We start from the raw sequence: 25323 nt of genomic DNA, 5'->3' as shown, positions 1-25323 counted from the left end.
CTTTCAAAATTCTCAGTCTCGAGAGGAACAGGAAGTTCTAATGGACTGAAAGAACAACGGACCTGTAGTGGTGAACAGTCAGCTCTGGATTAAGGAGCTTTGTCCAGTTGTTTCAATCTAAGTTTACAAATAGGATTTTGTTTTGTTGGGGGTTCCATCCTGCATCTAGTCATTGCACAGGATCCTTTTTGCACTTCTTGTGACTGCTGCTCACCACTCTTGGAATTTAGGAGATTGGACTGGGTACCTACAAGTATGGTTTGGTATTGGTAGTTTCTCAGAAAATCTGGTGGCATGAAGAAAGCTCAAGTTTTCATTAATCAAATAACAAAGAAGCATTTGGCTCAGTGGCAAGTGGTTTGGAAATCCGCACCATCAAAGCCAAAAATATTCAGAGATCTCATGCAAGTTTTATAACATACAGAGGTTGCATTCACTTAGGAGCTTCCAGGTGAGATCTTCTGTAGTAACCCCTAAAGTATGTCAGGCAAGTTAGCTATAAAAATATCCTCAGAAATAACCTAAACAGCTACTCAACAAAACCAACCTGAATGCAGGATACAGGACGAGATTTGTGAATCTTTCAGTGACCAGAAGACTCTCCTTTTCCAGGGTCTATGAAGGTTCTGAGGCTCAAGGACCCTGCTTGCAGGCCTTGTACTGGGAAACATGAATCCCACGTGACATCTGCTGGTGGTGTGCCAAAAATATGCAAGATCCACATCCAAATTCCTGCTCTGCCTAGGGCTTGGAACCACATAAGTTACTACCATCATTTGGCAGTTCACTTCCACAGCGTGGCTCTCAACCTCTGTTCTACTGGAGCACCATGGTGCAAAACTGTTCTGAAGGTCACAGAAAAAGCTTGGGTTTTAAACCCTGGCTATCTACATACTCAAAAGAATATTTGAGACACTGATCCTTCAAGTCAGATCCCCCCTCAACTAAAAAATACATACTTTTTTTTAAAAGTGGATTAGCTCTGATAGCCAGCTGGATCTGCAGCTGCTTTATACCAAATGAAAAAATTCCACGCAAACATCTGCTCTGCATCCCAAATCTTTTTATGATGCTCTATCTGGGATGGCTCAGCATTTATCTGGATTCTGCACTCCCTAAAGCAAATATACTGTAAGTATCAAAAGCTAAACATTTACAGAATGCATGGTAAAACCCAGAAATATCCACATCACTTTCAGAAATGTTTACCTGGTTAATGAACTCAGTTCATACTTACCATCACTATACATATCAGCAGTGAGATTATTACTGGTTGGTATTACCAACAGTATTTACTTTTACATTCCGTGTCCACACCCCACACTGTGACTACACAAGTTAAGAGCAGCTACCACTTTTTTTCTCGTCATTCCTGCACTTAGAAGACTGAAACAAGAGCTTTGTAGATACCATGGCCAGTTACATTAGCAAAGTTGTTTGGAGCTGAGGTTCTTCAGGGTGCAGAATGAAGTCACACAACCCTCCACAGAGGTATCTAAGAAGTCATATGCTTTGCAGTCATACAGGCTAGAATATAACACAGAACAATGGTAGCATGACTAGACAACTGAAGCACGGCCTTTTGTTGAAAGCTTGAGGTGGAACATGTCTTCAATCACCTCAACACACACTGGCAGCCCCTGGATAACAGAACAGATGTTAACATGCTTGGTACTCCTCAGGTTGTAACTACCTTTCCCCCATCTCCAAAGGGGAAGAACAGCGTTTCAGTCACCTATCCACCTGTTGCTGTATGTCAAATATTCTGTGATTATATATTTCACAAGAGATTACTGCTTAAAGATGATGCTGCTGAGCACAGGGCTTACCCAAGTGCATGAAACTCAGGAACTATTGCAGAACTTCGTTACGTGTGTGTGGTTTTGAAGTCACTTCTCCCCACTATCACCATACACCCATATGAATATCTGTCAGTGCACGCATATGCACGTGTGCACACACACACACACACACACACACACATTCCCAGCCCTTGCGAACTCCATCCTTTCAACCACACCGTAAATTCATCTGAAGAGAAGCATTTCTGTTCCAGACAAACACATAGCGTGGAGCTCAGTCATAGGCAGTGGTTGGGCACTTACTGCAATGATAACAAACCTAACTTGGTGTAAGTGAAGTAAAGCACTTCTAATGTTTTATTTCTAAAAGCAGATTTCAACACCTGTATTTCTTTTGATGTTGTTACAACCATTCCAACTTTGCATTGTGTAGCTAGTTTCCATGCCAGATGCCTTTTAATGAAAATAATTTTGCTCTCTCCTGTGGTAATGAAACAAGATGGGTCTGAAAAGATCAGTTACAACTCACCCTTATCCAAAAGTACCAAACCAGTAGTGTCTGCATGGCTTTCAGTAATGTTATGTGTGTGTGCCTGCACAGACCTTGTATTTTAATACTTTAAAGATGACAATGTTTCACAGCCCCAGAAACACACTTGCCATACCTATGAAAGAAACTATGGAGATCACTGGGCCACAGCATAATCACTTAAATAAGAGTGCTTTTATAACATAAAAGTCTAGATTTTTTTTTTTCAATTAGACTTAAAATGAAGTAATGCCTGTTCTACACAAGTGGTAAAGCTTTTGGGTTTTTTTCTAACAGTCAAGATTTTGTGCCTTATTAAAATTTCAAATCCCATGCTGTGTATAAGCGTACACTGCAGAGTACAGGAATACAGCTCCAAGTTCCACTAACCACCACACAAAGAAAGCAACAGTCAGCATATTAACAACTAGTTTTGAACAGGATATAAAAATTACTTACACCAGCTTCTCAAATTCACTGAAAGCAAGACAATAAAAAAAGTGAAGCGCATGAGAAGAAACTCATGCGCCTAGAGTTCAAACTGTAATTATATAACATGGAATTATCACAAAGATGTACTTACAAATAAAACACACTTCTAATGCTAACCCTTTATTCTAGTAACTACAGACGCAGCTGTGGTGGTGATTGCCTGAAATGTTTGACATTACTAGAAATCCTGGCCACATATTTTGAAAATACTGATTCTCTTGTCTAGGAGAAAGTCAGAGACACAGACAACTGTCCCAATAACTAGCCTTCCACATTTCACTACTTTTTCATATAATAATTCATTTTCCTTTTTTTGAAAACTGTGGGGATTAAAAAAAAAAAAAACAACCAAGCTTGAAATATAATAAATGCAGAATAGATCTGGTTTAGAAATAGTTAATAAGCTTACTATGGCTTGTGACGCTATTTGAATGTACTCCATGCAAAGGGGACTCAGCATGCACTGATGTGACTTGTCAGTCATCTGTAAACAAAATCTGCATCACGACTAAAAGTGTTTTCTTTGCAGTTGCAGTGACTCTCCCATCTTGTTCTGCATTACGAGTTCTCATATTTTAATGATAAACCTTTTTTCCCCCTTAAGATTCTAAAGCCAGATTCCAGTGTGTTTAAATCTCTTCAGTGCCTGTTGAGCTAACATATTATAATGCAAAATATACACATCGGTTATCTGATATGTAGATTTACTACCATCAACTATTTCTCTCCTTAACATTCAATTACTGGAAAAATCTTCATGTATATGAATAACCATATGCATTCCAGTCAGAATTCCACCACACCAACTAAGAGAATGTGTCTCAGGGATGGGAGGAGGGGGGAGTGTCCACAAGAGATACCTACCAACAGATATGTGTTAGGGGAAAATGCAAATTCTTCTTCGACTTTACTTTAGAACTGAACCAAAAGATTAAAAACCCCACAACCAAACAAAAACATTCTCAATAAAAGTGGTCAAACACTTGTTCCTAAAATAGACTGAAAAGCCTGCATTCATCACATCTTGAGCAATCCTTCTATCGTTAAAGCATCACTCAACATGAAGAGCAAAGTAACTGATTTAATGCTCTTAAAAGCTCCATTCCTAAAGCACTACATATTGGTAAACTACAGGCCAAAAAAAAAAAAAAATAAATAAATAGACATACATCTTTGAGAGCAACCCCTTTAAAAAAGGTTAATTTTGCAAATTTCTGTAATGGCTGTCTATATAATTTTTGTATGTGAATCCAGGTCAGAAGAAATTCTAAATCAACCCAGAGGTAACCATTAAGATGGAGAGACCAATGTACAGGCAATTATATGAACAGTGGAGTCAGGAATGTCACCTTTAAGCTCCCAACTCATATGCTCTTTAAAGGAAAGTAATTGTTGTTTTCCTCACCCATTCCTGCACACTAAGAAACATTACCTACCCCCTCTTAGACACTATCCTATAAAGGACAGACTACAGTATGCAACGACTGAAACCACTTTATAAGAACACTGACAGAGTAAGCTTGAGAATAATAAATGGTCAAGAGATAAAAACACAAACAAGTAATTTCGGAAGAAAAATTAGAGTGATTTCTGCTGGTTAGGTATCTTACATGACCTTAAGGCACTTAACATTTATTAATAAAGCACTACAATTACCTCTTGTAATTCCATACTCATGCCCTGCACTGATTTACAGATATAGAAATTCTGGTAAGAGATCACCTCTGGGAAATGTTTGAAGTCTTAAAAAAAAGTCTTTCCAATTCTCACTTGTGTCTTTCACTCTGCCTCCAGGTAAGCTAGTCAGGCAACTGGCTACTCTGAAAGAAAAATCAAACAAATAACTTGAAGTAATCAGAAACTGACTTTTTTTTTTGTGGTAATTGTTTCTGCTGCTGTTATTGTGCTGGGGTTTTTTAAAAGCAAAACCAAAGCACACACCTATTGCTTTCCTACTGGCTGAAATACTGAATACAACAAGTTTTAGTCTAAAAATAAATTATGTCATAATAGCCAAAAAGTATAATACACACTTTCCTAATGCTACATCTTTATGATTACATAGGTTCATGAGACAATTTCAGCAGAGGAAATACTAGGAAAGCAAGTAACCTTGGTTTTGTTTTTTTTTTTGGCATTCTCTAATAAAGCAGCAGCAGCAGGAAGGGAAGCAACCAAATTTCCACAAAACAGTAGTTGGCAAGTAATGGACTACCTTATTTACAATGAAACTTCCAGTTACTTATAAAGTGGTTATTTAGAATGTACCATAATCAATGACTTTAAAAAATAATTCTATCCAAAGGTACCTACCTCATCTCATGTTTATTGGTTTTGCCTTGCAACTAATTTAACCCCAAATCTGGAGTCAGGGCCTTTTACTAGCTGTGATAAACCAGTACCTTTTAAAGGGAAAAAAAAAAAAACCAAAAACCAACCAACTAAAAAAACCCACTTTAGTTTTATTTTTCACATTTACATATACAAAAGATTTTGCATTTAAAAACTTGAAAACCAAACCATCTGTACATATAATACAGCAATTAACGTCTCCATTAATAAAATCTTCAATTTGCAAGTTTATTTAAAATTATTATATTAAATAAAGCAGCATTAAAATCCAACAAATGGGGATGAGGATGAAGAGGAAAATAATGACCATACAACGTTTGTATTCTGCCCTTCCCATATATCTTTCATGCTAGTTGTACCTTTGCTCTCTGTGTAACCTGAAAAACCTCCAAATTCTGAGTTTCTTTCACTTGTCTGAAATAACTCCAGCAGGGCCTGCACTGGGGAGCTGCAAGAGCTTCTCTTCTGTTCAGGAACAGACAGTCCATTTGTATACTTTAAGCATAACTCCAGGTTTTGTTTCTGGGTTTCTTTTTTATTTCTTCCAAAGTAAAGCTTCACTTTTCTGTGCAGTTTTCCAGATGGTGAACTGGGTGTAGTGCTGGCAGCCAATTCATTAAGTTCTTTGTTTACAGCAGTATCAGATACCTCAGCCTCCAGAACTACATTGTGCTGCATCTGTTGATGATTATCACAGAAATCACGATGTTTCTTGACAAACGTAGGATTGGCATCTGTTTTTTTCAAACACTTTGCTGGTAGAACTACTGCATTATTTAATTTTCTTTTTGGCTGCAATGGGTTTTTGTCCTTTTCACTAAATTCTGTAACTTCAGCATGAGAACATAAAGTACACATGCCCTCCTGAAAACACTGTAAATTCTTTTCATTTACTTCTAGTTGCAGTATTTCCTTATTGGATGACTCATAAGCTCGAGACAAGGTCTCTGTATATGCCTTGTCATCTTTCCAAGGGGGTGGTTGTATGAAATATGATGATACAACAGTCTGTCTTAAGTTTGCAGCACAGGAGCAATCAGTCTTAGTATTTTCATCATTATTTCTGAACTTAATTTGCAGTTCTGAAGGTTGTGCCAGGTGACAATAAAGAACTGAACAAACAGACCCAGAAAGAGGGGTAGGTATTGGCACAGAATTTGGTAGTACTTCCACAGGCTGGCGATCTGGTTTGAGTGCCCGCATTGTTGTATCCTTCCACGAGTAGCTTTTCAAGGAAATGCGTTGCTTTTTCAGTCGTTCTTTCAGCTCATCTGGTCTAGTTATCTTCCCAATAACAGGAGAAAAACAGCCTGTACTACATTTTGTCCTACAATGAAATTGTTTAGAATTATTAACACACGCCTGGAAAAAACATGGGAAACAACTCCATAGGCAACTGATTCTAGAAAAGCAACAGAAGTGGCAAAGCAACTTTTTGTTTTACTTTTAAAAGCTAAGATCTATTTAGACTAGCAACACACTATTTCCGTAAGAACAGAGTGTCTTATTTTTCCTATTGATTTCTACAGCTCATTAAACTGTTTTAAAAATACATGAAGTAAGAAGCCTAGTATTTCAGTACATCTCAATTTATAGTGGTATCAAGAACAGAAGACATTAATGTACATAATGCAATCTCTATAAATACAAATATCCTATGATATATACACACAAAAGTTAGCGTAATTATACATTACTTTCTTGGCACAGCATTTCAAACCTAACCTGATTATTTTCAGGTTATAAAAGGAATAAAGGCTTGCCTTCATCAGGCTATCAGCTGTTCGACTCTATTCACATTTCATTTGATTTCACTAAAAATATCCATATTCTTTCAATACTTTTTCATTTTAAAAAGCAAAAAAGTTATTCCTAATCTCTCAACTTATTTGCAACGAATCAGACCAATCCTGAATTGAGGTACAGTTACTTGGAACTAAGACACTACTGCCTACAGTCCGAGATGTGAAACAAGTCTGTTTAGCCCACTTAAGCTTCTGAGCTACAAAGAGGAAAGGAAAATCCGCTTTATTTGTCCAGCACAGGCAGGTCAGAAGCTAAGAGACAAAGTACAGACAGCAAGATCTAGATCAGGAAAAGTTTTCCACTGGTAAGGAGAGCAGACTGAATGAGGAGGGTATCATTCGCTGTTCTTAGGCTACTAAGAATGACAAAGGTTTTAGAGCAGTATGTTCAGATATTGCTGTCCTTCTGTCAGCAATGTTCTAGTACAGGATCTTGCTTCTCTAAAGCTGAAGGCCAGGTAGGACAACTTCTGGCAAATCTTTTCAGTCTAATTTTCTTATGATATCATCTGCACTATTTTTATTTTCCTCTCTAATTTCTGCTTTACGTAACTATTTGCCAGGTACAACTGCATTGTAAATTTCAGCAACTTATTTCAGACTGAAAACATGAATTTATTCTGTACCAGATCTAGATTTCAGAACTAAGTATGTTTATGCTCAATGTCTCACCTCAGAGAGTTTAGAAAATGTAACTTACCTTTTTATTTTTTCATCATCTTTGTATTCTACAAACTTGTAAACAAATTTTGAGATTATATCATCAACAACTTGATACTGTGTGCTTTGTGCAAAATTCCGGTGCTGTTCACTTTCAAGGTGCTGGAATTAAAGGAAAAACATGAAACTAAACTACTACTACTGTTATGAATATACAAGTCAGCAGTATGATATGGAGCAGTAAGTAAATATCATTTATTACCAGTGTCTCTGAGACACGAGCTACTAGTGCCTTCAGTTACCCTATATAGAAGCAGCTATCAAGACTTTAAACCTACATGGGGAAAAACAATACCCACCTGCTGCTTTTTAGCAGATACAGTCAGAAAATCTCTTAAGATAAAAAAAATATTTTAAATTAGCAGGTAGAAAACACTGCTGATATCCCACTTGAGAGATGACACTATCCAAGCATATACTTGACATTTCACATACTGTTTGCAGATCTTCATATTTCTTCCCACAGCATTCACAATATCCTCTCCTTTTTTTGTCCTTCTGAGGGAGCTGAACAGGAGTTCCACAGTCCTTGTCACTATTTATTTTGGTTCTGTTAACAGAAAAGTTATATTAACATAAGTCTCAAATATGGAGCTGAGCTCTATACTTGCCTCTCCCAGCATGGTTGTTCTTAATCACTTAAATAATAATAAAAAAAAATATTTCTGCTCAAACCATTTAAATTGTTAGTCAAAGCCTAGGGAAAAAAAAAAAAAAGAAATTGTGCATTAATTAAAAAAGAAGAAATTACTGCAAAAACGACTGGCAGACCCAGTGGAACTGTATGTAAGCATAAAACATCCAGGTTAGTACAGATATACTACTGACTCAGAATAAACACTGCAAAATTGCTGAACAAAAAAATACCCCTTGACAAGACACAGGACATGCTGAAGTCTCTGTGCATAGCTGATAAAAGGAGGGTTGATAAAACAGAAACTAGGGGGAAAAAAAGTCTTCTAACATCTCAACCACTGTCAGTTTTTCTGATGCCAAGAAAACACGCAGCAAAACCACTTGGTCTAACAGATGACCTCTCATTGTTTGGCAAAAGTAAAAAACAGTCACATTTGTTGGTTTATACATAGGTTTTGAATACGCTAACCAAATGCCATTTTGTCCTGTTTTTCTAGGTACAGGCTAAGTGGAAATAGGAAGAAATGAACCTCAAGTTTTTCCTGGAGATTAAAACACAGAAGAGATTTCAATAGCTGCTCCACAATTTTCAGAGTCCTCATCTGGAGAGAACTAGCTTCAGTTTTTTGCTTCAATTCACCATTTGCTTCAATTCACCATTAAACTGCCTAAGGATGATGTGTTAGTGGTAAAGCAAAACTGTCAATCTCTATTTCCCTTTTACGTTAGAGAAATAGTGCCATCTCTCTGTCTAGCCAAAAATGATTCTGACAGACTTTACCAAGTATCTGCATAGATGTAAGCTCAGGTCTTCACATCAAAACACCTGCGCTGAAAAATCTCTGCACTTAAAAAGCAAACAAGCATAATAAGGGTACACTGCTTTCACCGATCATTTCCATTCAAATCTATACTGGTAATGCCTGCCCCAGCATTTGTTGGGTTCCACAGGACAGGCTGCACCTAACTGTGTAGTTGTTAACATTAACCTTTTCACCTCCCCTCTTAGTACTGTAAAAATCAGAACCAGTAGAGCACAATATAAGCAACTGAATTTATCACCTGAAAACTGAAATAATGGCTGCAGGTCTTGCCAAATACAAAATCAAATGGGACTGACAACTTTGCTTCAACAAGCTTTTTCTCCCAGATAGAAAAAGTGAGTACTCCCCTTTTTCTCTCCCAAAATTGACATTCCTCACATTTACCTGCTGAGGATGAAATAATCTCCCACCTAAATCTCTTTGGCATGTGCCAACCCAAAAGATTAAATAAGAACATTCACTGAAACATAATTCTTGATTTTTTTAATATATCATATTCCATATAAATGCAAATAGTATTTTTTAATGCTTTAAAAAGAATAGGCCTTCCTAACCTCCTCTGAAGAGATAACATCAGAAATTGCCTCACAACTGCAAAAGTTACTGCTGTTACAGTTGCTTTGCTTTTTCATACTGCTATATTTACTGCAATTTAAATAAATAAAATTCAGCATGGCAACACCACCTGAAAACCTGCAGCACTATAATAATAGTGAAGACTAAACAGAACTCAAGAGTGGAGAAGCTATTTTATGAAGAAAAGTATCATACCTAAGTAACCCTTTAGACCCCAAGAACAAAAGCAGTGGAAGTTACTAGATACATAAAGTTTCACGTTTAGCAAAGCTACCTTTTACCTAAATATCTGTAGTCTCTTATGTGAGTTTTAGAAACCAATGAAAGAATCATTAATACTCCCTATATGCTAGGTATAAGAGATTAAAAACAATAGTATGATTCACCAAAACCCAGGTAATTAAGATTCCTTAGTAGTTTCAAATCATAAAATTGATTTCATCATACAACACCATAGAACAATTAGGGCTGGAAAGGAACTTAAGATCATCTAGTTCCAACCCCCCGGCCGTGGGCAGGGACACCTTACGCTAAATCATATCACCCAAGGCCTCATCCGACCTGGTCTTGAACACTGCCAGGGATGGAGGATTCACAACCTCCCTGGGCAACCTATTCCAGTGCCTCACCAACCTAACATTAAACTTCCCCTGTGTAAGTTTGAACCCGTTACCCCTTGTCCTATCACTACAGTCTCTAATGAAGAGTCCCTCTCCAACATCCCTATAGATACTGGAAGGCTGCTATGAGGTCTCCATGCAGCCTTCTCTTCTCCAGGCTGAACAGCCCCAACTTTCTAAGCCTGCCTTCATACAGGAGGTGCTCCAGTCCCCTGATCATCCCCGTGGCCCTCCTCTGGACTTGGTCCAACAGTTCCATGTCCTGTTTATGTTGAGGACACCAGAATTGCACACAATACTCCAAGTGAGGTCTCACAAGAGCACAGGAGAGGGGCAGGATCACCTCCTTCGACCTGCTGGTCACGCTCCTTTTGATGCAGCCCAGGATACCACTGGCTTTCTTGGCTGCGAGCACATGCTGAAGCCAGTCAATGTTCATTTTCTCATCAACCAACACCCCCAAGTCCTTCTCCACAGGGCTGCTCTGAATCTCTTCCCTGCCCAACCTGTAGCTGTGCCTGGGATTGCTCCGACGCAGGTGTAGGACCTTGCACTTGGTATGGTTAATCTGCATGAGGTTGGCATCAGCCCACCTCACAAGCGTGTCAAGGTCCCTCTGGATGCCATTCCTTCCCTCCAGGGTATCAACTGAACCACACAGCTTGGTGTCATCGGCAAACTTGCTGAGGGCGCACTCAATCCCACTGTCCATGTCAGCGACAAAGATGTTGAATAAGACCGGTCCCAACACCGATCCCTGAGGGACACCACTCGTTTGAGCCATTGACCACAACTCTTTGCATACAGCCATCCAGCCAGTTCTTTATCCACTGAGTGGTCCATCCATCACACTGATGTCTTTCCAATTTAGAGACAAGGATGTCATGTGGGACAGTGTCAAACGCTTTACACAGGTCCAGGTAGATGACATCAACTGCCCTACCCCTGCCCATCAGTTCTGTAGCCCCATCATAGAAGGCCACCAAATTGGTCAGGCAGGATTTCCCCTCAGTGAAGCCATGCTGGCTGTCACCAAGCACCTTGTTGTTTTTCATGTGCCTTAGCATGCCATCCAGGAGAATCTGCTCCAAGATTTTGCCAGCACAGAGGTGAGACTGACTGCTCTGTAGTTCCCTGGGTCATCCATTTTCCCCTTCTTGAAAATGGGGGTTATATTTTCCTTTTTCCAGTCATCGGGAACTTCACCTGACTGCTGTGATTTCTCAAATATGATGGCCAGCGGCTTTGCAACTTCATTCACCAGCACCTTCAGGACCCACGGAAGGATCTCATCAGGACCCATGGACTTGTGCACGTTCAGATCTTTAAGATGGTCTCAAACAAGTTCCTCTCCAACAGCGGGCGCAATGTCTTCATTCTCACAGTCCCTGCATCTGCCTTCCAAGACCTGGGTGGTGTGCTCAGAGCATTTGCCAGTGAAGACTGAGGCAAAGAAGTCATTGAGAACCTCAGCCTTCTCCAAATCCAGGGTAGCCAGTTCTCCTGATAGCTTCCGGAGGGGGCCTATGTTGTCCCTAGTCTTTTATTTGCGATGTACCTATAGAATCCCTTCCTGTTATCCTTAACATCCCTAGCCAAGTTTAATTCTAACTGGGCCTTAGCTTTCCTAACCTGCTTCCTAGCATCCTGGACAACATCCCTGTATTCTTCCCAGGCTGCCTGTCCTTGCTTCCACCTTTTATAAGCCTCTTTCTTCCTTCGAATTTTCCTCAGCAGCTCCTTATCCATCCACGGAGGTATCCTGGCCCTCCTGCTGCACTTTTTTCTAGTTGGGATGCAACACTCCTGAGCTTGTAGCAGGTGACCCTTGAATATCAACCAACAGTCTTGGGCCTCCCTGCCCTCTAGGCCTGTAACCCATGGAACCTTACTAAGCAGGTTCCTGAAGAGGCCAAAGTCTGCTCTCTTGAAGTCCAGGGCAGTGAGCTTGCTGCACACTCTTCTCACTGTCCTGAGGATCTCAAATTCGAACATCTCGTGATCGTTGCATCCAAGGCTGCCCTGGAGCGTCACATTTCCAACCAGCCCTTCCCTGTTGGTGAGCACAAGGTCAAGCATGGCACCTCTCCTTGTCGGCTCCTCTATTACTTGCAGAAGGAAGTTGTCTTCTACACAATTGAGGAACCTCCTGGATTGCTTGTGCTGGGCCGTACCGTCCTTCCAACAGATGTCAGGGTGGTTGAAGTCACCCATGAGAACAAGAGCCTGCAAGTGTGAGGCTTTTCCCATCTGTCTATGGAGTGCTTCATCCACAGCTTCTCCTTGATCAGGCGGTCTGTAACACATCCCCACAGTAATGTCTCCCATAGCTATATTCCCTTTAACCCTGACCCACAAACTCTCTGTGGACTGCTCACCTGTCCCCAGACAGAGTTCCATACTCTCCAGCCTATCCCTGACGTAAAGGGCAACTCCCCCTCCCTGCCTGCCAGGCCTGTCATTTCTGAAGAGCCTGTAACCTTCCATTCCAACACTCCAGTCATAGCAGCCATCCCACCATGTTCCTGTGATGCCTATTATATCATACCCCCGTAGACATGCACACATCTCTAATTTACCAAAGTTCTAACTGTATCTGCAGTGCTCTAACTGAGCCTGAATGCCAAAATTTATCATATAAACACTTGCTGTAAGACCATCTCCTCTGAAGAGCCGAGGCAGTATTTGCAGTCTAACTTGTACAAATTAGACTTTATCAACAATGATTTGCACTATTTCTGAATATCACAATTTTAAAGATTTCTAGCTGCCTACTTTGGTATTATGCTGACAAATATTAAAAGTAGTCTTAATAAATACATTTCCTGTAAAATACTTACTTGATGGCATCCAAGATGAGGACAAAGAAGAAACCAGTGTCAGAAAGGAAAAAAAAAGTCTCTTATGCTGACCCACACTGATAGAAGGCCGCATTTTTGGATTTATGCATCTGTATGTCCAAAAAAAGGACTAAAGACAGGATAAAGAGGGTACAGAAAGATAGACAGACACCAACAGTTACAGTGCAGCAAATACCTCAGCTGAGACATGGCTATTAGTACTAAATATCGCAAAAATTAGAAGCACAGCAATTTTAGAAAACCATCCTCCCCACTACCCACACCTCCACAAGTTTTCAACAAACCTTTGCTTAGACTGCGTTTGTTTTTGGCCAGAAGGATGCTTCTTATCCACCTCAAATGGACTATACGGTTTTGGAACACAGTAATTCAGAACTGGAAAAATGGGTAACTGCAGATAAAATGGCCGGTAGAGGCTGTATTCAACAACAAAAAAGTGCATTAAAACCCTCAAAATGGAAAAAGGAGTTTACAGCACAATAATACAATCGGGGCAAAATCATGGAAAAGTGTCTCACTTTTACATATATCATACACAGAATGCTAAGCAGATAAATATCCTAGAATAAGTCATTTCTTCCTTCCTAAAAACATGATACTTTCTTAAAATAGATTTGCCTGGAGTTTCGATAGCTGTCTTACACTTTCCCTGGTGTATGGCTTTCATGCCTATTTATTATTGAGAGTTAGGTAACCAATAAAATTAAGCAATTTGGACACTGGTGTGTCTGTGTTCCTGAGAAGTAGCTACAGCAGTTCCTAACATCAAATGCATTTCTTTTTCCCCAATTCTACCACTTTCTTCTTTTTTGAAAATTTTAATCAATTCACCATTCAACATATAAAACCAGACCTTTTCATTTTCCAGAAAGGTTTTTTTCCTGTATATCACTGTACTTGAGAGATAACAGAACAAGCAACCATACCAGCACACTGAATATATTAAGAATGTTTAAAATAGGGCGTGTCATAAGTTCACATACTGAATCATTTGACTGAAATGCTGATGTCAGAGTTCAGTCTGACTTTTTTCTCCCATATTACTATTATAAGCTGCCCAGGCAAAAAAAGAGCAAGTCTGGAAAACATTACAGGGACAGCTAAGCATCTTGTGAGCAGTTACTAACATTGCATAAACATTTAAATATTAAAAAACACTGCTTACATTACATAACATCCAAAAGTGTTTCCTGTGTTTAGTTCAGAAGTCAAATGCATACGTATTTATAAACAAATTTCTTCAACTATATGTGTCCAATATCCACACTATCTTCATGCCCTTCTTCTATCAGAATAGCTCACAGCACAAGACCAGGCTTGGATCTTTTTAATTCAGGAAAGTGTCAAAGAAATGAGCTCAAAGGATTTTGAGCTTATAAATGTCAGCATAAAGTAGAATTTAGTTAAGAATATAAAGATGCAAAATACGTTGTCCAGACCATACTTTTTTATAATCCATTGTTCTCTCAACTTCTGGCAAACTGACATTTCCTCACAGAACCAGGTCTGATCAATTCCAGGACCAGAAAGATGCAAAAATTTTAAAGGCTGAAAGTATCAGGTTTCATGCTAATGGGAGTACTGAAATCAGAATAGGGAGTCTTTTTGCTTTCAAAAAGAAATGACTGAACAGGAAATTAAACCTAATTTCATAGGATGATTTTAATTAACAACTTCACTTTCCTTACATCTGAACAGTCTTCTGAGGAGAAGAATGTTACTGAGTTGGGATACAGGGCTGGAATTTAGTATAGAAAATTTTACTGGCCTTTTGGGCAACAGGATTTGGATCTAAGAAAAGATGTCAAGGTTCAAAGCTTCCAGTTTTCATTCATTAAGGCCCTTGGCAGAAAGTAATCCTAAGAAAGCAGTCTCACGGTCTGGAGCTATACCTTAACTTTCCCTTACATTACTTACTGCAAATATTCCCTACCACACTAATACTTGCTCAATCTCATTCAGTGGCTCAAGACAGATAGCTACCCAGAGCATGTAAAGACAAAAATGCTGTATCTTATTCTAAGAGAACAGCATGCCTAGCATCTAAAGCTAGGAAGAAATTCAAATCTGAAGGCCAGTTCCTGAAGGCATACTAAATGTTTCTCAATTACTCAAGTTTGAGAGCCACATCACTTAACGCATGAAGAGAACACTTACCAACTTCTATCTTCTACCTTCACAAATGGATTTTTCAGTCTACCTGCTCAAGGGAGGGAAAAAAAAAAAAAAATTGAGAGAAATACTTTTCTTCATTCAGCAAGTTACTCCAGTACATGAATGAACAAGCAGACATTATTTTAGAACTTGGTATGTACCTGTTTTGACAAACTCTCGATTTCCATTAAGTTTTTGTATATGCTTTTCTTGGACAAACAAACTAGAATACAGCAGCATGCTTGACAAGATTATGAACTGTAGTCCATTTTTAAACATTCAGAAAATAAGCAAAACATACACCTCTACAAATACTAATACTTACTTCTTGACTTTTGAGTAGTAACTTGTTTTCCCTATAGGAAAAAAGGGAAAATGTATAAAATCCCCATTAATATTATTCTGCATTTTACTTAAAAAATTAGCTGTAGCTACTTTTAAGTTATGAGGCTCTCCCTGTGCTAATCATGACATCATACACAGTCATGCATATGATTTGCAGGAAACTAAAACTCATTACTACTTCAGAAATATGGTGACATGTTTCCCAAAGAAATATTTCTACAGCACAAAAAGAAAATTAGAAAAAGTTCTCCTTAAGATGTTTCAATTTATTTTTCCTAAAACCAAATCCAACCAAAAAACCCAAAATACCCTGCCACTGTTTAAAGTTGATTCTTAAATACAGATAATATTCACATAATGCTAATTAACTACAAACTAAAATTCCAGGTAACATTCTTCAATTAAGGCAATTCTTCTCATTTGAAGAGATTTACACAGGTTTTTCTTGTCAATGAGAATTAAACTTATGAGTCTTTTGTTTTCCGAAAAAAAGTACCAGGTGTTAGCTGTAATTGATTCTGGTAAAGGTACAAACACCTATTTTATATTACTTGCAAAAAGCCCCACCTTGCTATCCATGAACACCAGGACCCTAATGATATAGCAGAGGATTTGATGTAGCCTCAATAAGTATCTGCTATTGCATTCCGAAACAACATAACATACACAAGATGGTCTATATACATTACCATTTAATTTACTTATCGCAGAGCCCTGCCTGGACTAGATAATTATACAACTTCACATCTTTAATTTATATTATAGGGATACTGCAGACAGAGAACATAAGCAGCTGAAACAGCTTCAATGTCTCACTGTATCATACACTAAAATTTGGAGAAATTGAGATTTTTCACATGTCAACTGCATGTTATTAGCAGAATAGCTCAAAGATACTTTATGTGAATTCTTTACAAGACTAGGGAGATGTAGGTTTGAGCAACTGACTGAAAAGATTCCCTACAGACAGCTTTCTTCAGGTAATGGGGTATTTCAAAATGGCCCATCAAAAGGAAGGTTTCCAACCACTGTGTCATCGGGAAAATTATACAAGGCAATTTACATCATTTCAGGCAGTTCAGTACTTCTGATTCCAAGATATCCTTTGCAAGAGCAAAGATCCATATACGATTTAATCAATGCTACTATTATATTTATTTTTGAATAATGTTGAAATTAATAGCTAATAATTTCTGTTTTTCAAATACATTTTTTAAATCAGTTCATGAAACATACCAGTCTGAAAAACTGAACATGAGCAAGACTTCATTAAAATAGAATCTGCAAGCTTCACAGTAGGTAGTATTTAGGACACCTGCATTCTCAGTGAAACAAATGGCATTTTCACAAATGGCAAAGAATCACTTACCACATCTTTTGAAGAACTGCCTGATCTTTTCATTAGGTAGAGCTCCTTTTTCTTTTGTTCAATGTAATTCTTAACATCTGGGAAAAAGAGGGACAATTATACTCAGCTGAGTTTATCTTTGTATATCTCAAGTAATTTATCATTTTTAGTATTTTGAATTCAACAAAAAATAATTAAATGAATGTTACAAGTTTACGGTAGGCTTTATCAAACAAAATATTTACCATCAATATGAAGTACCTTCACTCCCCAGCTCAGTGCATTGGATAGTATACTACCAGAAGGGATTAAATCCTGCAAACAATAAATTATAATAATAAAGCAATATATAGTAGATAATATAAAATAATTATGATTATATTAAATCGTGTAACATGAAGGCTGTGATCTAAGTGCCAATGGTTTGCTTCTTACCAAAAGGCTGTCTGGTCTCCTCAACTGACTTTTCCATCTCCGTGTCACAGCCCTTCACCATCAAAAGATTACATTTAACCTTTCATGAAGCCAAAATTGTTCTCTGTTGTCACATTTTTCAGCAAGATTTCAAGACAGTGAATATATATATTTACTCTAACTTCACAAGCACCTCTCAAATGCTAGCTGTATCAATAAGCCTGAAATACTGTAATATTGGCAATAAGACTACACAAACTTTCAATTCTTCAGGAAGTACCCAGAAAGAATGTCCTGACAGTTTTACTTAAGACAATCTCTCGACTTCTGCCAGTGTTCCATGAGGGACTTCTTAAGACCAAGACTATTCTTGCTACTGCTCGTTTTCTACAAGAGCAAATCCAAACTTTCTCAAGCATGAATTCATTGATTACTTGGCTTACCTGCTCCTTGATTGCTTTTTCAACTAAGGATTTTCCTCTGCTCATACGTACCTATATTAAAACAGCAACATGTTTGTAGTAAGTTAGTATCCATTTTAAAAAAAAAAAAAACAACACAAAAGGTCAGATAATTTACACTGTTGCTAACAAATAAGTATTTTAGGTATGATAGTCTCCTTTTGTTCACTGTACTGCTATTTTTCATTAATTCACATCTTGCCCACAAAGTTACAGCTGACAGTCTGGGCAAAGGGTGTGTGTGAAACAGTAAGTACTTGTTTTCAGCCAAAGCAAGTCACTACATGGCTGGTGCTAGATGGTGGGGAGAAGCAGCCAGTGGCACACACCAAATGATGGAAGTTCCATCAGCTGGACTCGTGCCAAATGAAGCTAACACTCATGAATAAAATTATAGCCTATATCTTACCACATCTTTTCTATCACCACTGCATCTGCTTTTGTACTTTATGCTGTTTATCCATAATGAGCATGCCTTTATCTGGGTTATTTGCAAAATGAGGCAATCTCACCTAGGCAATGGAAAGACCAACCCACAGACTGTTCTAAATAAGTACCATGTATATATAGCACAGCTAGTTGTTTCCAATTGCATTTTTGAAAGGACACAAGATTTGCCCCTATGAGAAACTTCTCGTAAATCTGCACAAATTCAGATGCTAATTACTGCAATTAACATGATCCTCTAAGAGCTCAGAAAATCATAGTATTCATAACATTTGATTTTAATTATTTCCTTGTACCACTATCAGAGTGCTTCTGTACGTACAAGCGTTAACATCACAGCAGCCAGATTTTAATAGGCTGTGTTGCTAGAGACAGGAACCACTGGAAACTTTGCTTAGTTAGTCAAGTTTAACAAGTTCACCTGAACTAGCTTAGAAGTACATCTGACCTGTTCAGAAACAAACAAATCAACCCAAACAAGCAAAACATCAAACAACCTTATTCACTCACGGAATTGTGTTCATCTTTAAAAAAAAAAACAAAAAAAACAACACAAGAGAAAGATTGTAAGAGCATATCCTATGGGTTGTACCTGATCTGCAGTAATAATACTAAGAAACTTACTGTATCTACTATCTTAAATGAACTTCCGTCATGTCGATCTTTTCGTTTGCTAGGATGAGGTGAACTATTTCCTCCATTACCTGTAGATTCCGGGCTAGGAACAGGAGAAATCTGACCAAGACTTGGTGCAAATTTTGCCTCCTTTTTATTAGACACCAGATAGCTGATATCTTTACTAAGAAAACTCTCCACTCTCTAAATATAAAGATAGAAAGCCATTATTTCAGGACTGTAAACCAGTAACTCTTACATTGCATACTTTAACAAAAAGTGACAAAACTTCTATAATAATTAAAAAACACTGAATGGTAATTACAATTTGGCTATACTAGCATCTTATTAGTCACAAATTTTAATTTCCATTTATTTTTTAAGTATATATCAAAAGACCTTTGTTTTCACTATTATCATTCTTTGAACAATCTAGCTGAATACTTTACAAATAGAAGTCAAACACTGTACAGAGAAATAAGAGAATTCAAGAAACCGGTTTCTATGATTTTATGTAACAGAAATTACATAGAAGTGTTCAGCTAAACTTGAAGTCATGCGTATGCAAATATAATTTACATTTTGCAGGAAGCTATAAACGTATCAAGTTTAGAACCAACAGAAAAATCAAAATATCAGGATAGTTACCATGTTTCACACCTACAGTATTTATAGGATCCTAGAATGGTTTGGGTTGGGAAGGATCTTAAGATGATCTAGTTCCAACCCCCCTGCAACAGGCAGGGATACCTTCCACTACACCAGGTTGCTCAAAGCCCCATCCAACCTGGCCTTGAACACTGCCAGAGATTTGCAACACTTCTCAAAATGAGAAGACAAGTAGATTAATAACATTTTCATGCTCAGTAAGACAAAAAATGTGATTGTCCTATGCTTATTCTCTTCCATTTTGCTCCTTCAGTCATTTGCTACCAACTGCTGTGTGATGATCAGTTCTATTTTCCTTAATTTTTTGCCAGTTTACATAGCTTAAAAATGTTTTCCTCTTCTCCACTAATCAGTATGGAAAACACAAATTGCACAGACAGCGAGTCTGAACCTGTGCCTTCCAACTCTGCTCTATGTACCTTTAAAAGAACTGGGACATACAGAGCATGGCACTTTTGAGTGCACTCCCCACAAGTAACAACAAAACACATGTAGTTGATCTTGAAGGTGCTGGACACTTCAGATTCAGCCATATACTCCTTGAAATAGAAAAACTTCCTTTTCAGTCTTTGATTTGCAACTTTACCTTTCACGTATGAATCCCTAAAACTCTGGTTTAGACAAAGACAAAAGATAACATGCACTCATTTAATGCTAAATGTAAAAAGACCCATTGAACTTGAAACCATGTCATTGCTACTACATGCCTTTACTAGAACTTCCAACCATTCTGAATTTACAAGTGTCAATTTCATAGAACTAATCAGCACTGCCTTGAGGTCATTCAAGTACTGCCGAAGCAGTGTTCAGAATACCGAGCAATTTAAGCAGATCCCTTTTGCTTCTGTGGTTCAAGGGTGTTTAATATTTTAACTGCCAAGACTCCTTTACATTAATTCAAAATATTTAAAGTGGACTAAGCAACTGCATTGCTTCTGTGTTACTATGATATCCTGTACTTGCCTTTATCAAAGTGTTTCTTCCGTATGCAAGAGAGTTAAAGAAAAAAAAAAATTGTTTACAAAATCTATTATTTAAATAAGAGTATTTAAAAATACTCATTAACATACTCCATGCAGAAAGTACTTATTGACATTACTTTTAGTAACCGTATGCAAAACACTTCCTCTGGTCTTTTATGTTCAGATGAACAATTTTAATTGCAAACATGTCAATACAGTCAGAAGCAGCAAGGGGGGACGGGCGGGTAATGATTTCCAACAATGAAATTTATTAAATCTGGACCAAATTTTAAGCAAATAAATAATCAATTGGAAAACCTAAACAACAACAAAAAACAAACAACAAACCCAAACACCAAAAAAAAACCAAAACACAAAATACTGCTGATATGCTAATTGTTCATATTAAACATTAAGACAAACATACAGTAAAATCCTGTCAAAAATAAAATACAAACATCAAAATGCATACACAAAGATCATGGAAAAGGCATTTTACACGCGTAGATTTTCATCTAGTTTTATAGAGAGCTCATTAACTTACCCCTCCTAGCTCTTTGAGGTCCTTTCCTATTTTTTCAGAGATCACATTTGATGGAATGTCGAGGTAAAACACCTTCCCAGTGAGTGGCTTATACTTAAGTTTCTCTAGCTTCCCTGTATCTTTTTTCACATTCTTCAGAGAAGATTTTATCTTTTCACTTTTTGCTTGCATTCCATCTGCTGCAAAAAGAAAAGGGATTTTAAGCAGACCTGTGTTTATTTTTCACCCACCCACACAAAAAGAAAATTCTAAATTATGGAAACAGGCAAAACAAGCTTCCATGCAATACAAGGCTTTTAAAAAATAGCTACATGTTAAATATGTCAAAACCAAGACGTTAATAATAGTAATACTGCACACAGCCCTTAAAAGTTTAAGTTTTTTCTTAAAATTCTAACCTAAGATGGACTTTTTATTTCAGTTGCTGTACAATTACATCAATTTTTCTCACCCAGTTTGGTATTTGCTACCTCTGTACCACTGTATATACACTGCTTTCAGTCACTGAGTCACAAGAACACAATTTTAGAACAGAATCTGTCTCTCATTCATCTGAAACAAAAAGGATCCCTATAAATTCATTAAAACTAAACACAGCCAAAAGTAACTGAAACAAGAAAAAACCTGCTATTTATCTGAATTTTTAGCACCCATATGAGATGCAGGAAAACTAACCTTAAAGCTCAAAACCATTCTAGTTATCACCACTCTTTCTGTCCCAATGAATTTTACTCTAAAACTAAATAAAAACATACAGCAACTAAACTGTGCTGATACACAATAACAACTTTCTTAATGCTGAGAGCTGTCTACACAGGCCTGTTATACTAGACATTCTAAAAAGCAAGTAATCAGTCTGCTTGAGAAATAAGCCTTATTTTGCAAAATAATTCTTGGAGTGGGTATTGTTCTATAAGAACATCAGTTCAATACTGAGTAGCAATCTAAAGACAGAAAAACAAAACAAAACAAAATTGTTAAGAAACAGAAAATAAAATGGGTAATTTTATTACACCACTTCATAAATGTAGGAATCAGCCACATCTTAAATACAGCCTGGAAAAGAGTAAGTAGGATGGTCAAAAAATGACCTTGCGGATTAAGACTTTGTCAGTCTGCAAAAGTAAATTATTTAGGGGGAAAACAATACAGAGATCCAAAATCAAGAACACAGAGAGAATGGCTAAACCTATTTCAGAAGAAGCGCTATGGGGCACCAAACAAAACTAGGAGTCAGGAACAAAGTGAAAACCAGGAATTGATTCTCTGTGCAACAGGGAAAACCTGTGCAGCTTGCTGCCAAAGAATGCTATCGATGCCAAGATGCAATTTCAAAGAAAGACTGCAGAAATACAAGCAAAAAGAGTATTTTGCAGGGTCCTAAATGCACAGAAGTAACATGCAACTCATGAAGTCCCTGTAGCTAAACATAGCTGGAAAGTAAAATAACATTATTAGGTGAAAATAATTATACCTTGGCTGTTCTTACATACTTCCACAGGAATCCAATTACAATGGCAAAGACAGAATCATCCAAGACTTGTACATTCTTAGTTTTACACTTTCTTTTCTTCCTCACTGACTGACAACCTACTTTTCTTCTAAGAAGCTAGAAACAGAGGGCTGCTACAGGAAGTGAGCAGGCCTTTTCTGGAGACAAAGAGCCAATACACAAAACAGTTCCTCTGTTATGTATTCTCTCCCTCCCCGAAAGGATCTTAAATGGAAGAGAGAGCAGAATAACCACTCATGCTGCAGGATTCTGTAAGTAACTTATAAATACAGTAAGTGAAGCAGGAAGAGCAGTCTTTGTAGAATCCAGGAGACCAGAAGAATTAGAGAAACAGGAAAATGGGGAGGCATAGGATAGTGCAATCAATTCCAAATGTGAACAGAAAAGATAGAAGATAAGCAGGTATGCAAGTGAAATTCCACGCATGACCAGGGATCAAACATGGTGTTATACGAAGCACAAAAACGCGTCGGCCAAAGCAGCTCAAACATTAACACATTAAATACTAAATTTAATATTGGAAAATACATATTAAACTTCGGTATAGTTAGAATTTTGGAGTAAGTCTGCAGTACTGCAGTAAAGTGGCTCTCTTGTAAAGCGAATGAATTTTAATGACATGGGCCTAGCGCGTCTTCCATGCATGCTCCTGATCCCAGCAAAGACCGCCGAGGTGGAGCTGTCTGCATGGCTGTGGCCTAGCGAATTTTAACATAGTCACCAGCTTCTCTGCACTGCAAGGATCTTGTGAAACAGAGCAACTGGGCCAGCTACCTTTCCAGGTCCACACTTTCACGTTCAATTCCGCAAAGCATGCAAACTCTGTTTTAGCTGTACACCACTTACAAAGCCCGCCCGAGGCATGCCTGCCTGCTAGGCTCACGTCAGGGTCTCACAGCCTCAGTCAGGAAGGAGGCACCAGCACGAGGCCTAGGTCAAAGCGACCTCGCTGCCTGTGGGAAAGGCCCGAACCCCACCACTCTCACCACGCTGGGCCGCCCCAGCCACTCGCCGCTTACAGGGACGCGCTCCTTCGTCGGCAGCCTCCACAACGCTTGGTTTCATCTTCCTGCGAAGTCACATCCTCCTCGCCGGTCCCCCCGCCGCCACACCTGCGGGGTTAAGCAGAGCCGCTAAGCTCCCCGGCACTTAGAGCCTCTTCCCTCCCGCCCGCCCTTCCCGCGGCTCTCGGCCCTCTCCGCGGCAGCCGCTGTGGAAGCCGCGGGTCTCCGCCTCACCAGCCTTTCCCGCCGCCGCCAGCCCCGGCACGCCACGCGAGGCCCCGCTCCTCCTCCCACCGCGAGCAGCGGGTGTACTCCCACAGATCGCCCCGCGCCCCGCCACCAACCGCGCGCTCCACCAACGGTCGGCCTGGCGCGCCCGTCACGAGGCTCGGGGCGGCGGGAGGAGCGCGGCGGGGAGGGGCGGGGTGAAAGGCGGGGTGAAAGGCGGCGAGGCCGCGGCCCAGACCCTCCCGCGAAGGGGAGGGCGACGGAGGGAGAGGAGCCCCAGGAGTGGTCGGGCCGGAGGTCAGCGGGCATTACCCCCTCACTTTCCACACCCCGCTTCAGGGACCGAGCGGGCAGGTGCGAGCCCTCAGCGAAAATCACGGTGGAGAGTCTTTCCTCCCGGTCGCGGCAAGGTCTGTGTGTAAAGAGGATTGTTGTCCAGGAGAAACTGCCGGCTCAGCGACTTCCCACCGGTGCAGGCAAGCCGAAGAATTGAACGGTCTCAGCACCTCCCGCGGCTCAGGCTGCCGTTCCTCGCAGCTCTACGGGGTTGAAGGGCAGGGCGGATGGCCGAGGCGTGGCGCCACGGGACCTTGTGGGCCTCGGCCGGGTGAGGGAGCTTCGCAGCTTTAGTGTGGGAGGTACTGTTTCCGGTCAACGGAGTGCCGTCGCTGCTTGCAGACGGGTTATGTATATATTGCTCTGGAGAGCAGTTTTGCTGTAAGCTTGAAGGTACAGTTTAAAACACCTCTCGACCCCCCCCCACCTCCCGTTAGTAGTTGTTAGCATCTGAGAGGCAAATCCTGGTTTACGGAGCTTAATCTTTCTTATCTTTTATTTGAATCTTTCTTATCCTTTACTTGAAACTTGGTGAGAAGAGGAAAACATGTTCCTGTAGAGCAAATAAAAAGTTTGGATAAATGCCAACTGATAAAATTACAGCTGCACTTAGACATGCTAGTAGATATACCATTACGTGGGGTTTATAAATTCTGAAATGGTTTTATTTATTATTTTTTCCTTCCCTAGCTGGTTGCAGATCCAGGGAATATATAAGCTCCTTATTTTTAGGTACTGTAGGTACATTCCTAAGGTAACCATGCTTATGCAGCCATAGAGTAGGGTTTGTTCAAGGAATTGATAGCATGATAGCATGTGTACTAGTTAGTCACCATTTATTACATGAACTTCTTGCCAGGGTATGTAGTATCATTCAACCAGGAGACCTCTCAGGGTTTTCTCACAGAAATGACAAGGGCAAGAGAAGGGCTAGATGAATTATTCTGCTGTGCTACTGTTTATGGGCCACAGACTGTGAAGTTATATTTGTACAGGTTATTTATGTGCTTCTAAGCCTTTTGTTGAAGCAAGAAGCAATGCCTATTAATTAATGCAGCTTACAAAA

The 25323-nt window shown here is 39.1% G+C and overlaps 1 protein-coding gene across 6 annotated transcripts; it reads right to left on the bottom strand.

Moving 5' to 3' along the window:
- Positions 1–1177: 1177 nt before the first annotated feature.
- Positions 1178–23984, bottom strand: DBF4 (DBF4-CDC7 kinase regulatory subunit). 6 transcript variants are annotated; one of them, XM_061468399.1, is made up of 13 exons: positions 23709–23846; positions 21177–21355; positions 19011–19205; positions 17922–17972; positions 17310–17379; positions 17086–17162; positions 15697–15727; positions 15375–15420; positions 13502–13633; positions 8136–8250; positions 7681–7802; positions 5535–6502; positions 1178–1527 (listed from the first exon to the last, which is right to left on the bottom strand). In XM_061468399.1, exons 1-13 carry the CDS (start codon positions 23752–23754, stop codon positions 1496–1498), a joined length of 2064 nt encoding a protein of 687 aa, XP_061324383.1. In that variant the 5' UTR covers positions 23755–23846; the 3' UTR covers positions 1178–1495. The 6 variants fall into 6 exon arrangements, with proteins under 6 accessions (XP_061324383.1, XP_061324384.1, XP_061324380.1 ...); XM_061468400.1 differs by lacking the exon at positions 1178–1527 and adding an exon at positions 4138–4643; XM_061468396.1 differs by lacking the exon at positions 1178–1527 and adding an exon at positions 23928–23984 and having other exon boundaries at positions 5266–6502; positions 23709–23801.
- Positions 23985–25323: the final 1339 nt, after the last annotated feature.

This window comes from Pezoporus flaviventris, unplaced genomic scaffold (genome assembly GCF_033815535.1).
Source record: "Pezoporus flaviventris isolate CSIRO_AGI_PZ_B2104156 unplaced genomic scaffold, CSIRO_AGI_Pfla_v1 ptg000047l, whole genome shotgun sequence".
Lineage (NCBI taxonomy): Eukaryota > Metazoa > Chordata > Aves > Psittaciformes > Psittacidae > Pezoporus > Pezoporus flaviventris.
The sequence above is the reverse complement of the archived record's forward strand: the minus strand, read 5'-3'. Positions and strand labels throughout refer to the sequence as shown.